The 14,681-nt window shown below is 39.2% G+C and overlaps 1 protein-coding gene across 1 annotated transcript in view; it reads right to left on the reverse strand.

Annotated features, from left to right (window-relative positions):
- macf1a (microtubule actin crosslinking factor 1a) overlaps positions 1-14,681 on the reverse strand; it is a 177,229-nt gene that overhangs the window by 144,559 nt on the left and 17,989 nt on the right. The window contains 9 exon segments of the mRNA XM_037794207.1: positions 1,566-1,718; positions 6,233-6,358; positions 6,512-6,607; positions 8,182-8,286; positions 8,558-8,719; positions 10,041-10,118; positions 10,211-10,339; positions 12,833-13,136; positions 14,246-14,400. Coding sequence (XP_037650135.1) covers positions 1,566-1,718; positions 6,233-6,358; positions 6,512-6,607; positions 8,182-8,286; positions 8,558-8,719; positions 10,041-10,118; positions 10,211-10,339; positions 12,833-13,136; positions 14,246-14,400 — 1,308 coding nt within the window.

A 14,681-nucleotide genomic window follows, 5' to 3' on the forward strand; every position in this document is an offset into this window, starting at 1 on the left:
TCACACAGTTTTCTGAAGAGAACAAAAGGCAAAGTTCATCGGTAACACTTTATAATAACCATCATTCACAAATGGTAAATTGTAAGTTAATTAAACTCAGTTATTTTACTGTTAACAAACACTGGCATGATAATTAATCATGTTTACTAATTATTAGTAATGCTATTAATTCATGTTATTTTATCAATAGTTTGTGTAATATGAAATAATGTTTATAAATTATATATTGTATCATAGCTGATACGTAATAACTATTTATTATCAGTTTATTGTTGCACACATTATAACATTTTAAATACTATATTAAGTATTTCTTAGTGATTACCAAATGATTTGTAAACCTTTAAGAAATCGTTTGTAAAACATCTATTAAATAAATTAAATAGATAGATGGAATAGAAACCAATTATTAACTATTTATCTAAAATAATGTTTATAGATGCTTTACAAATTATTTATTAACCATTTAACAAGGTATTATAATCATAAGTTGCATCTTTATAATAACCATCCAAATAATGTTATATATATAGATGGTTTATAAACCATAAGTGTTACAAAGTGTTACAATGTATATGATATCTTGTATATTACTTTGAGGTTTACAAATCATTTGGTAATCATGAACAAATACTTAATATTGTATATACAATGTTATGATGTGTGCCACAATTTATAATTTATAGAGTATGGTCTAGACCTGCTCTATGTGAAAAGCGTCTTCTGTTATGATTTGATGCTATATCAAAAAAAATTTAATTGAACAATAAACTGTTAAAATAACAAATTATAGCATTATTATTATTATTATTATTATTATTATCAATAATAATAATGAGTTAACATTATTAATTATCATTTGGTTGTTTGTTAACAGTAAAATAACTATAAACTAAATTTTATTAACTATAATTTTTTTTTTATTATTATTAATAATAATAATAATAATAATAATGATAATAATAATAATAATAATAATAATAGTGTTACCAGATCATCTATTGTGACAACTATTCAGAGATAAATTCTGGATCATAATCATTACGATTATTCAGCCTCCAGATGAAGCGCTGCTATTTGTACTTGCCAGTTAAAATGAAGAGAAAACAGTTGGCGCAGTTAGAAAAGAAATCCACTGCTGTAGTGTGGACCACCTGGGCTGAGAAAAAGAGTTTGTGTAGACGTACTAATCAGTCAAAAGACACAAAAAACAAACTCAATTTCACAGCATGGAGGAAGGAGCTAAAATAGAACAGCCACAAAGTGGATGTGGAACGGGGCTTGGAGAGGAAGTGCAGGGCAGAGAGGAGGCGGTTGGTGGTGAGGGTTAAAACAATAGAGTGGGTGAGGTCAGTGGTGAGCTGGTACTGGTCACAACCTGGTCCTGGAAGTCAAAGGGGTTCCTCATATATAAACCTTCAGTAACAGGTATCTGACAGCTAAGATGGGAAAAGCAAGACTGGCTTATTTTAGCATAACTACAGTTTTTTAGGTTTTCAGTATCAGAAACTTACAGTAACTAAAACATGCACACCCACATGTTGATACATAGCGGGTCGCCATACCTCTATCTGTCTGTAGTCGCAGATGGCTTTGATGGGTGTTGTTGCTCCCAGGGTGCTCTCTGCGTTGCGGGGGCGAAGCTGCACCACCGTCTTGGCCCGGCCCACCAGGCTCGCCACCGTACTCCGGTACTCGATCAGCTGCTCCTTCTCCTCCTACAGGACAGGACAGGGGAAATCATTAGAACTGTCCATCACTTCATGTGGTAGTTAGTCACACACAGTTACAATGATTCATTTTACCCATCCTCTTCATCTGCTCTGTAGGCCGTCCATCATTTTGTGAGACAGTCACTGTTTAATCCATCCAATAGTTGACAAGGCATTTCACAAAATGTAATTACTAACTCACGGTTGTATTCCTCTGCCAACCAATCAAGTTGTAGTTAACATCCTATGTCACGACCAAAATGTCACCACTTCACCATTTTATCCAGCTAGACGTGTATGAAATTGTCATAATTAGCATATGAATTATTGAGTTATGGCCAAAAACGTGTTTTGTGTGGTCACAGTGACCGTTGACCTTTGACCACCAAAATCGTATCAGTTCATCCCTGAGTCCAGGTGGATGTTTGTGCCAAATTTGAAGAAATCCCCTCCAGGCGTTCCTGAGATGTCACCTTCACGAGAATGGGACGGACGGACGAAAGTACATAAGTATGGACGACCCAAAAACATAATGCCTTCTGCCATGGCTTTCGTCAGCACAGAGGCATAAAAAAGCACAAATGTCAACCTCACGGTGGAACTAGAAGTCAGGGGATCGTCAAAGTCATTAGGCGTCGTACACATACCGCGTTTTTTGTACCCTCAAATCCATTGTTGTCAATGTAGACGCGTGGAAGGCGCGCTCGAGCATGAGAGCGACGGTGTCGCGGAAGGCAAGCGTTCCCAAGCGCCTATTTTTCAGGGTGGGGCGGCTGCGCACCGAGATAAAAAAATAGTTCAACATTTGAAACGCGGCGGCGCGCATCGCATGTCATGTGACGAGGAACAACCAATCACAGCCGGCGGATATCTTTTCTTTCTTCCGTAAATATCAGTACTAAGGTCAATATATGGAGGAGAAGTTAATCATTTTAGTGCAGGGCTACCCAGAGCTTTACCACCTGTCTCACGGACTGTTTTACTGGCTTCACCCTTTCAGTCAGAGGACGTCAAAAACATCCAGTTGAAAGGTCAGCCAGACTGAAGATGACAAGTCAAACAGTAAAGCTACTGTGAGGGGTTTACACTGCTGGGAATGCATTTCTTTGTTTTTAAGGTTCCATATTGTAAAAAGATTTTCATGTCTTTTATGTTATAAAGCCGGTTTAAGTGATATATAAATACTGTGAAAGTATCAAAACACTCAATATACGGAGAAATACACACAGCCCGTATTCAGAAATTGTGCGATTGAAACAATCCGTAAGGATTTCTGTCCATTTGTGATGTCACAAATATACAATATATAGATCATTTCACAGTTTTAAATGTAAACATTCTAAATGGGTCCCAGTTTATTTCCTGTTGCAGTGGATGTAAATGACATCAGCTGACAGGAAGTAAACATGGACCCAAACTGTTGCCTAGCAACGCAATTCTGTTGCAATTCCATTGCAATTCCATTGAAATGCACTAAAACGGAGCGTTTCAGACAGTGTGAATACAAGTATTCAAGCAGACAGTATGAGGAAAATAAAGTTGTTTTTTTTTACATTAAAGCATGTAAACATGTTCTAGTAGAAACACTAAATACAAGTTTGAACCTGAAAATGAGCATGATATGGGACCTTTAACGGAGTTTAGTCTAGTCGACATTGGTTTCCTGCTAAATAACTGCAACTTCATCATCATTGTCATCACAACACGCAGGTTTTAGTTGCTTAGTAACGGCTGGTGCGACAGGAGCGCAACCTCAAAAGCACCTTGTTTTCCACGTGGTTTAGCCGTGTACAGCTTTATCCTCTGGGGACCATGAATGACTGTACCACCTTTCATGAAAAACCATCCCATAGTTGTTGAGATATTTCGATCTGGACCAAAGTGGTAAGTTGATTGACATTGCCATCCCTGATTAAACATAACACTGTATATCTTTCAACACATGAAGCCAACGTTTCCTGTTTAGAATATAATGCAACTCCTACAAATGATGTTTAGCCTATTAGCACGTAGCCCCTGAGATGGATGGACTTCCTGGCTCAGCTGCTTGTGTTAGCTTGGGCGCTAACCATTAAACATTTAAAATGTGTGCTCTTCACCCTGAAGGCTAGAATTACATTGAATTTCTGTCTCTCGCCCAGCAGAGAGAGTCATTAAGGGTTCATTACAAAGAGACACAAACAGGTAAATAAACAGAGAGGTACAGACAGAGAGAGATGAACTGAGGGAGAGGTGGAGACGGAGTGAGATAGAAAGAGGGAAGCTAAGGGCTGTAAATAACATTACACTTCCAAAATGAATTTCACAGTGAGATGGCGGTCGCTGCAGTCAGCACTTCTATAACAAGTCAAATGACAAGCTAGGAAGAAACAATTAATACAGAGATTAAAATGTGGAGGCATGAAGAGTCCCACATTAATTACCTCCACAAGATCAACAATCATCACCATGACAACAATTTAATTATCAGAGAAGCTTTACAAAGAACCCAAAGTGAAAGTCAATAGTTCGTTTCATTGCAACATCGGCCCCCGGCAGCAGAGCTACGCTTCCGCCATTTTGGACTGAAAGCGACTACCGGACGCCAGTAAAACATCCGCCTACAAAGTGCCGTACAAAAGTATAATATTAATATGTTCTCTGGCCAATGAAATGCTGAGTCAGTTAAAGCGTGATGACCCTATTATTACATTTAGGGAATGTTTGTATTCCATCTATATTCAGTAAGAGTAAGAGCTTATGAAATCTAACCATATATAAAGAAGTCATTTAACAAAAAGAAACGTAAGAGAGTGCAAACAAAACAGACAATGAAATAAGTCTCATGAGAACCTTAATATCTGCATGAAAAGGCTGATTTAATATATCCTCTCCTCAGTTATTAGGAGTCAAACAAAAAGGTTCAGCTGTTTGTTTTTCTGGTGTGTGATTCAGAAGCAGTCTTTAGGATCAGCTTCACCCTCCCAGTGAGAGATATGGAGCACAGCAAACTGGGAACTGATTAACATGCACGCACAAACAGACACAAACACACGTAGATGTAAACACCGTTAGATAGCATGTGAATATATAGACACGTACAGTATGTAACGATGCTGGCTGCTGCACACAGGGCTGTGAAAAGAGCAGCTGTTTGTGACACACGCCTCTTTACTGAGAGGATACGCTCACTGCTCCGGCCTGTGGAGCGATGCCCACATTAACTCTGCCATCTGCTTCAAGTCAGAGGTGTGTGTGTGTGTGTGTGTGTGTGTGTGTGTAAGGAAGGTGTGTTAAGTTAGGTGTGAAGATAGTCTCACAAATGTGCCACAGGGGGGATGATTCAGCGAAGGCGCTCTCTAACAGATTACTTCTCCCTGTCATTTGGCGTGCTGCAGCTTCCACGAGGCACAGCACAATGATCAGGAGGACACTGTCTGCCAACCCTTCAGCTACTGTTGGGCTCTGTTGCTCCTGTGCTCTGTATGCATACATGTTTAAATAGTTATATAATACGGCCATATCATAAATTCAAGCCTCTGTCCGGAATTATTTTGCATTTGTCACGTGTAGGTTTGTGCTCTGTGCACACAGGACAGCATGGCTTCTAAACCTGAAGGAACACAGTAAGCTGGGATAAAAATATGACTCAACATCCAGCAATTATCTATGTCTATAGTAGAGCTGTCAAAGTTAACGCGTTAAAGCAACTTTCTTTTAACGTAACTTGCGATTTTGAGGGCTCAGTTTTAGAGCTAGAGTGAAGATACTGGCATCATATGAAGCTAGAATACCTTAGGAATCCATCGGCACCACTGGTGTGGCCATTTACAAAGGGGTCCCTTGACCTCTGACCTCCAGATGTGTGAATATAAATGGGTTCTATGGGTACCCACGAGTCTCCCCTTTACAGACATGCCCACTTTATGATAATCACATGCAGTTTGGGGCAAGTCATAGTCAAGTCAGCACACTGACACACTGACAGCTGTTGTTGCCTGTTGGGCTGCAGTTTGCCATCTTATGATTGGAGCATATTGTTTTATGCTAAATACAGTAACTCCAAATCTCCATTTACAGTACATTTTGAACATTAAAAAAATGTGTGATTAATTTGTGATTAATCATGATTAAATATTTGAATCGATTGGCAGTCCTAATATATATACTGTATGTATGTTCGGTTAACGGTATCCGCAATACATACAGAGGAAATGAGAATCTTTTATTTTGGAAGGAAAGGCCTTTCCTGGGTTGATTGTACTGAAATAAAAACTTCTGTCTGCTATTGAGTATCTTCACTACAGATACAAGTTAAGTGCCTTGCTCAAGGGGCAGTGTCACTATTGAAGAAGTGCCTTCTATTCAGTATTTCTAGTTGGTTTAAGGAGTTTGGTACCTTCATTTACTGCAGGTAGTTCAGATCAAACATCTGAGGCATAAGAAAGTTATAAAATGCTGTATATGAAATATTAATTGGTGATATGATTTTTTTCTGTAGCGCTGAGAACTAGAGCTAAAAACTGGAGGAGGATAGATACCATTGAGTCCTGCAGGAGGTCTTCCAGTTTGCTCAATCTGCTGTTCTTGTCACAGGTGTACTGTCTCTTGATGGTTTCCTGGAGCTGGCGCAGGTACGACTCACAGTCCCGAGCGTCGCTCATAAACTGACACGAGAGAAAGGAATAAAAACATTAGATTGAAAAAATATAGTGAAATTGCAATACCTTAACTATATATCTCGCAGATGCATTTATATTTTTAACTGTCAGTTTGAAAACTGCTCATGAGCAAAACTACAGCGGTACTCGCTGCCTCACCTGGAAGTATGCCGTGTTATCTTTGAGATGCTGCTCCACACACACACAGAGCTGGTTCACCCACTGCCACTGAGTCTGCAGGGCTGCGCTGTAAGCCTGAGAACATGCACAGAGACGTTGATCAGCTCAGATAGAGTCAGTCTTTTCAGGCAACTCCTGACACTTCTGACTTTCAGCACAAATGTTCTGGCCTGTAATCCATTCAACTGTGCAAGAAGACGTAGTGACAGAGAATAAGCAGTATGAACATGTAACCAGTAAGTCATCAGTATGGTTATTCAAGTATTTTGCACCATCATACAGTAGTTTTAATTCAACCCTTGTGCTTCACTTTAAAAAACATTGCTCTGATGTCCAGAGAGGACAAAAATGTCCACATAAAAAAAAACCTGCCATAAAATGATATGTTAATATTATTTTCCACTTTCACTTTTTTAACCAACTTCTTCCTGATCACACCAACCAAATATTAATATATAATGCAATTGTTGTTTTTATGGAAAAAAAATATTATGGGAATGGCCATCATATACTTCTATCATAATGTTCTAAGCCCGTATACACTTTCACAATTCATTTTAATTAATTAATTAATTAATTAATTAATTAAAGTTTATTTCTGATTGATGACTAGAACAACTTGACACCTGACACCAAGCTGCACCTCAAATTAATCTTCAGGTTTCCAGCTTTCAGATGATGTACACCACTTCTATGTAACATCTACTGTTGACCTGACCCCATTAAAAAATCCCTGTACCCCCCTAAAAAGACAAAAACGGCTCTATTGTGGGTCTCAGAAGGTTAACCCTAAGAGACTTGCAGGATCTCGGGTGACCCCGACCGACTCTACTGTCTCTCAGAGGCTCTAGCAGGTTTTAGGGCTAGAGTGAAGCTACAGATATCATATGAAACTAGAAAACTGGATTCATGTCGGGAAGGAAGCAAAATAACGCTCCAAACTTGGGCTAAATTTTAGTGAGGAAAAACTGGCGTGGCCATTTTCAAAAGGGGTCCCTTGACCTCTGACGTCAAGATATGTGAATGTAAATGGGTTCTGTGGGTACCCACGAGTCTCCCCTTTACAGACATGCCCACTTTATGATAATCAAATGTGTTATTTTCTCCTATTCTAAAATGATGTGTTTGTATATTTCTGCATACTGGGGTCCCTAAACAGTCTTGAATTACATAAGTTGGGCATCACTGTAAAGCTGAGACTCTTGTGGATCCAGAGAGCCCAATTGTATTCATGTGTGATGATGAGCTGCATCTCAAATTAATCTTCAGGTTCTCAGCTTTCAGATGATGTACACCACTTCTATGTGACATCTACTGTTGACCTGCTATCTCCCCCCTAAAGACCCCCTGTACCCCCCTAAAAAAGAGAAAGACAGGTCTATTGTGGGTCTCAGAGGGTTAACAGAAATAGAATAGAAATTCGTGCTGTTTGCCAAAAAGGTTTACAAAAGGTCACAATTTACTTTGTGCCCTTTTGAATCTAATTTACATCTTCAAAAATGCAACAAAACAAAATATCATGAAGTGCACAGTCGAGTGAAAAAAAGAGCATTTTAACAAAAGCATTTGGGGTTGAAGTGTTCCAACAAATGAGTCACAGAGGATCTTTAAAGGTCATTCAGTCGAACTGAATCAAGTCATAGATTCACCTCCACAGTCTGTTTGGCTGGATGGTTCTCCAGACACAGGCGGGTTGCTGTTTCCTGGAGCGACCGCATCACATCTTGTTTTTCATCCAGCTCTAACCTCGTTTCCTGTAAACAGAACAGGAAGAGACGGACGGTACAGTAGATTACAGGTTTTTTATGGCACTGGCCTGATGTAAAAATAGTGTTGGTGTGCATGTAAACACTACTGATATACTGTATGTGGAAAACAGATTTGGACATAATTGCATTCTGTAGAATATGTGAAGGGACGTATGCCTCTTGTTTTTTCTTTCAGTAAAGATCTTGCAGAGGTTTGTGGTCCGTAGTTTGTGTTCTCCGACTCGACAGAAAGGTTTCAACCCCCCCCTCCACTCACGCTGTATAATTCTCTCTTGGCATTCATGCCGGCGTTGTTGTCGCTCCAGTCGTAGGCGATCTCCTCTTCCTCCCTCTCGTTGAGCCAGATCAGCTCCTCGGTGCAGTGCAACACAAATGCGTGCAGGCTCTCCAAGCTCCGCAGGCGCCATGACGAATGTTCCTATGGCAACCGCACAAACAAACATCATCATCGTCATGCTAATCAGCTGTGCAGAGTAATACAAATGAAAAAAGCATCCTCTATTCTCTGGTTGTTTGGATTATACTGTTGGTTTTGGTACATTTACAGGGACTTTAGAATAAGACAAGGTGAAGACAACATTTTTGTCTGTAGTGTCTCACCGAAAGTACAAATGTGTCGTCTGAATTTGAATTATAGGCATTTATTGAACCATTTTTATAGGGCTGCCCCCTCTTAGTCGACTAATCGGTGGTTTTGGTCTTAGTTGACTAAGATTTCTTTAGTCGATTAGTCATTTTGAATGTTTTTTTCATGCTTAAGGACTAATTTCCAAGAAAAGAAAAGCATCTCTGGTAAACACTTAAAGTGGTGTTTTTGTATGATTCTTTGTGGAGAAACTCAGTTTTACATATCTGTCCATTAAATAACTAATCAATCAGACTAAGAATTTCTTGGGTCGAGGACAGCCTTACTTTTTTATATGAGCTTTTATAACAAGAATACCAAATTCATCTTTTAAGACGCATTATTCCATAATGTGTCATTTTCTGAATTCCTGCAGCGCATATAGATTGTTTTGTGATATTGCTTGCAGTTATGGAAATCACTAATATGACTACTCCTCTACTTGTATTAGGTCATATTATGATTTAAGTTGCTCCGTTAAATCAATGATCACGTACACACAAAACTGAGTAGAGAACGTAAGAGATCTCTAGAGTGAATATTTAACCAAAGAGAACCAAAGAATTAATAACACACGTAAAACCAAAAATATATTAAGAGACAAGAATAGAAGTAAGAGGGGACAAAGAAACTAAAAGAGAGAAAGGGGGGGAGAGCAGATGCAGATTTGAGTGTTCTTAGCATGAGAGTCCTGTCATGGTTTAATGGGATTAACTGAGGGAGGGGGTGAACTGGGAAACAAAGAAGTAGGGATGTCACGAGAACCGATACTTCGGTACCAAGTCGACACCAAAATTCTAAAAACGGGACGGTTCTCTTTTCCTACAGTACCGAAGGTACCGTACGATGCCTGTAATCAGGGTCCGAAATTAACAAGAGAGTGTGTGTGTGCGTGTGCAGCCTCTGCTGTTTTCTTACAGTCATTGAGCTATACCGGAGGAATAAAGCCTCATCATTTTTCTTTTTTTTTTTTTACCGTGGTATCGAATTGGATTTCGAGAATCTTGGAAATTCCCTGGTATTGGTATATCGACTACTAGATTTCTGGTATCGTGACATCCTTACAAAGAAGTGTGTTACAACACATAACCACAGTCATTTATGTGAGACTGACCAGTAGTTTGCAGTATTGGTGCTCCAGCTTGGCCAGGGTTTCAGAGTAACTGCTCTTGTAGTTTGGAGATACTCTAGCCTGAAGGAGAAGACAGAAAAGCATTGTTATAAACAGCCCAAAGATCTCTGTGTACATGTAGAAGTGATGTGTGTGTGTGTGTGTGTGTGTACCTCATAGCTGCGGGCCTCCTGCAGGCTACTCATTAGCTCTTCCACTGCAGTGTGTATGGTGTTGTGCTCTTGGAGGTTGTTTTCTACAGAGGGGAGGTCTGCGCCCCATTCAGCGCGCTCCATAAGCTCCTGAAACACAAACATCAACTAACTACTGAACATCTTTATCCCACTGGAAACCATCGATTTCCTTCACCATTCTATGGCAACACTTTCTATATCTATAATGCATTAAACATACTTATAATGCCTTATAAGGGTATACATGCTTTATAACAATAATCATAACACATTAAGTATTTTATAATGACTTATAAGGTCGAGTATCATAAGATTTCATAATTGCTGCTCACTCAGACATTTTTTTCTGCATGGAATATTATATAATTCCCATAGTTGTAATACATTATGATCTTTTTATAATGTATTATAATCTCTGTTATAATGCATTATAATGTGATTATAAGTCACTCTGAGTGGTCGTGTGAAAAAATATGAAATCTATGCGAGAACAACACACAAAACATTGTAAAATGTATTTTCACTTTACTTAAAGCAAACAATGAGCACTTAGAGTGACTTAATATCTCATTACAATGCTTTATAACAGTGATTATAATGAATTATCAAAAAATGATAATGTGTTACGACTAGGGTCTGAAATTAACTTTTTTCACTTCCTGCCACTGTGGCAGGTAAGTATTTTTCTTTGTCTGCCACTCAGAAATTTGATCTGCCACTTTTGAAATCTCTGCACTAAATGAAGGAATAACATTTTAGATCTGATGTCATTCAATGTTCCATATATTTTACACAAAAAAGATTATATACACGGTAAATTACAGTGTTTGAATTACACTGTGGAGGGAGGGTACTGTACACAGTACAGTACTGTACTTTGTTATCGTCATCTATAGTGGTTATTTGCATAAAAACACACAATTCTAATGACTTTGATTATTTAAATATTTGCTTTGATTAAAAACAATCTTGGCAAGCTGCTTAGAGCTAGTGTTATGAAGTTAAACAGGTCATAATTCTCTCTCTAATATCTATTTTATATTGATGTGAAAACTTCTCCTTCAAACAACTGGATTTATTCAAGTTTCTCACCAAAAACTTAATTTTTACGAGATTACATTTGAACACATCATGATAACCTTGTAATTTACCTTCACCCAATAGTTAATTTATCCAATCAGGGCTGTGCTGCCCAACGGCTGATAACAGCTAACGTTACTAACTCTCCTCCTGTTGATTTCAACCCAGATTTGTCGTTCACAGTGTTGCATTATCAGGGAAAAATAGGATGCATCCCCTCAGGTTTAGTAGTGCCACATTGTTTAGAGCTTTTTCTTTTCCCTCCAAAGTGTCTCTGGTCCCAAACAAACTGAAACATGATACAGCGTGCGTATGCGTCATTGTGCAGCGTAACTGACGGAAAGCATCAATAAGAGGAATCGATAGTCACGGAGACATGAGATGCCAAGAAAGCAGACAACCACAGTTCTCTATTCACATCACTAGCGTTTTCCCTGCCTGCCAAAGTGGCAGATGTCCTGATGATTTCACCCGCCACTGTCAACAATTTACCCGCATTTGGTGGGTGGCAGGCGTTAATTTCAGACCCTGGTTACGACTATGGGAATTAAAATACACTATGACCCTTGCAAAAAAGAAAAATGTCAGTGAGTGACCAGCTATTATCAAGTCTTATGATACTTGACCTTATAAGTCATTATAACATGCTTTATATTGTGTTATGATAATTGTTATAAAGCATTATCAATATTTATGATTGTGTATAACTATAATTACACAGTGCTATAAACAGGTATAATGCATTTTATTAACCGGCTTTGTGAATACCGATTCTGATTGGTGAATCACGGCATTCTACAGTCTGTTATTTCTTTATAACAGACCATTGCTATGTATAACAGACCGTTGCTATGGGCGCAGCTCTAATGTTGAACTCTGGCGGACTGTTTTTGAGTCAAATTATTGATCTCTTAAGTAATTAGCCGTGTAATAAGTGGGATAATGTACAGTTAGCGTGATATTGGTGTGAAATAAACGTGCCGCATCGCCCTGTCGGAGTTTATTTCACAACAATGACCGGCTCGCTGTACATTATCCCTTACAGTACATAAGTATGTTTATAATACATTATAGACATGGGCGTCATAAAACGTGTTACCCAAAATTTTAACCCCCTGTACTTGATTGTTTCAGTTGAATGTGTTTAGATTTGATTTTGTTTATGGTAAGATTAATGGTATTTAATCTCTTGCTGTTTCATATTTTATAAATAGAAATGCTTTAAAATAATGTTTTATTGTATTTTGTACAGGTTCTAAGATCCACTTCATTGCATGCAATATACTTTTTAAATGTGTCTTAGGGATGGAGCAAAGGTTCCTGCTTCTCAAATGTGAGGATTTGTTGCTTTTCTCTGTTTTATATCATTGTAAACTGACTATGTTTTTGACAAATTGTAATGGACATTTTTTTCACTATTTCTTGACATTTCATAGACTAAATAGAATAATCAAGAAAATAATCAATAATGAAATGTAATCGCTACTTGCATCCCTAAATACAGCTGTTACAGTGACTGACCTGCGTCTCCTCCACCCAGCCGAGCAGCTCGTAGATGAACCTCAGGCTCCCTTCGTCCTCTGATGACGACATGGCCACCAGCTGGGAGCGAGCCGTGGGTCGCCGTAGGAGCACGGCGCCGACTGCGCCCACTGCCCCCACGGCTCCCAGCAGTGTCTGCCCCGGCGTCAGGCTGCTGTCTGTGGCTCTGAGGCTGGGGTGCTCTGGCCCGGTGGTGCCCAGGTTCTGGGAGAAGTGGCCTTTCCTGTAGACGCTGGAGCACTGCAGGCGGAGGGAGACCAGCTCCTCTTGAAGGCAAGACACTCTGGTGATGGGAGACAAAAACACAGCGTTACTTACATTCATTCCTTTCCCTGAGTTGATTTGTCTAACAGGTACAGTGATTTCATGCAGTGACCCTCCCTTACAGTCTCCTACCTTAGAGCCAGGAATGCATTCAAATCAACTGCCTTAAACACACAATATGTCATTATCTAGGGGTCCCTCAATCAAAACAAAAGACGGAGTTCGTGAAGCAGCGTGGGATCCTGGGAGTTGTTGTCTTCACCACCATTGCCGTCATTGCAGTCAGCTTCTCCCGGTTAGGATCCCTAAGAGATAATTATCCGCAAAGGTCTCCTCCTCTCCAAAATAAACGGCCCCGGTGATTAAAACCAGCAAAAAACACTGAACTAGCAGTTCACGTTAAAAATCTGTGTTTCTCTGACGCTGTTCGGCGGACACAGGACGTCCCGCGAGGGCTGCTAGCCCTCTTAATATATATTTAAAAACGACCAAGATCTAATAAGCGTGTCGTAAAAATGTGGCAGAGCATTTTGGCAAATTTTTCTTGGGCGCTACCCACATAATCAGCTGTGCTGCTCATCCCACAAATGCATGATCCTTACAAGTTGGACATCATTGTGAAGGTAAATAAACAGGCTTTCCAACCATGTAAAATATAATGACCATTAGCATTGTAACAACAGAGAAATAATCCACCAAACACAAGTTTCCGAGTTTTTTTTTCCCAGTTTATAAATGACATGAAAATCTCACTTTTAACAATATGGGACCTTTAAAGGGAATCACATTTTTTCAAAATGCCGATTTCATTAAGTGTCATAACGGCAGTCTAAAACTCAGGGAGAGGCATGCCGATGAGCCACAAAATTATGTTTGGCTTTCATCCTTTATTGTCACCACTGATTTACATCAGAGCACCTTTATGCACTTGATGAACAGCAGCAGATAGAACACATTAACTGCAGCAGATGATTATAGGATTTGATGGCAACTTGTTGACCCATAATGAAGTATAATGAGCTGTTGGTATTTGAGGTAATTGTCTACATTATACTAATTAATTTCACAAGGACCACTTTGATAGAGTTGAACCCACCAATTTGAGTAAACTAAGCCGGTCAGACTCACCTGAACACCAGCTGCTCCACCTGGTAGTACTTCTCATCTCGGAGGACTTTAAGCTCCTGGTTGAGTTGTCTGATCAGAGACTCGCAGTCCTGCAGGTAGCAGGCCAGCTCTCTCTCACACTGCACCGCCTCGCCGCACTCAACTCGAGACATGTCCTGGATACAACGGAGGCATGCTTTGATGAGCTTTTTGCTTTTATTTATTTGCTAACTCGGCTCATGTGTTAAGTTCTGCTCTTTAGTGCTGCCTAGCTATAGATTAGAAAAGTAGAAGCAAATACAAGCAGGATTACTTTAATAATAATAAAACAATATAGCAAATGAGGGCTATAATACCGTAACTATTTGAACAGAGTTGAAAGATTCTCTTCCATAGGTCTGATGAATGGCCAAAAGATAAAGATGAGAGTGACAAAGAAGAAAGAACTGTACAATTT

The sequence above is a fragment of the Sebastes umbrosus genome, chromosome 15 (genome assembly GCF_015220745.1).
Source record: "Sebastes umbrosus isolate fSebUmb1 chromosome 15, fSebUmb1.pri, whole genome shotgun sequence".
In the NCBI taxonomy this organism is placed as follows: domain Eukaryota; kingdom Metazoa; phylum Chordata; class Actinopteri; order Perciformes; family Sebastidae; genus Sebastes; species Sebastes umbrosus.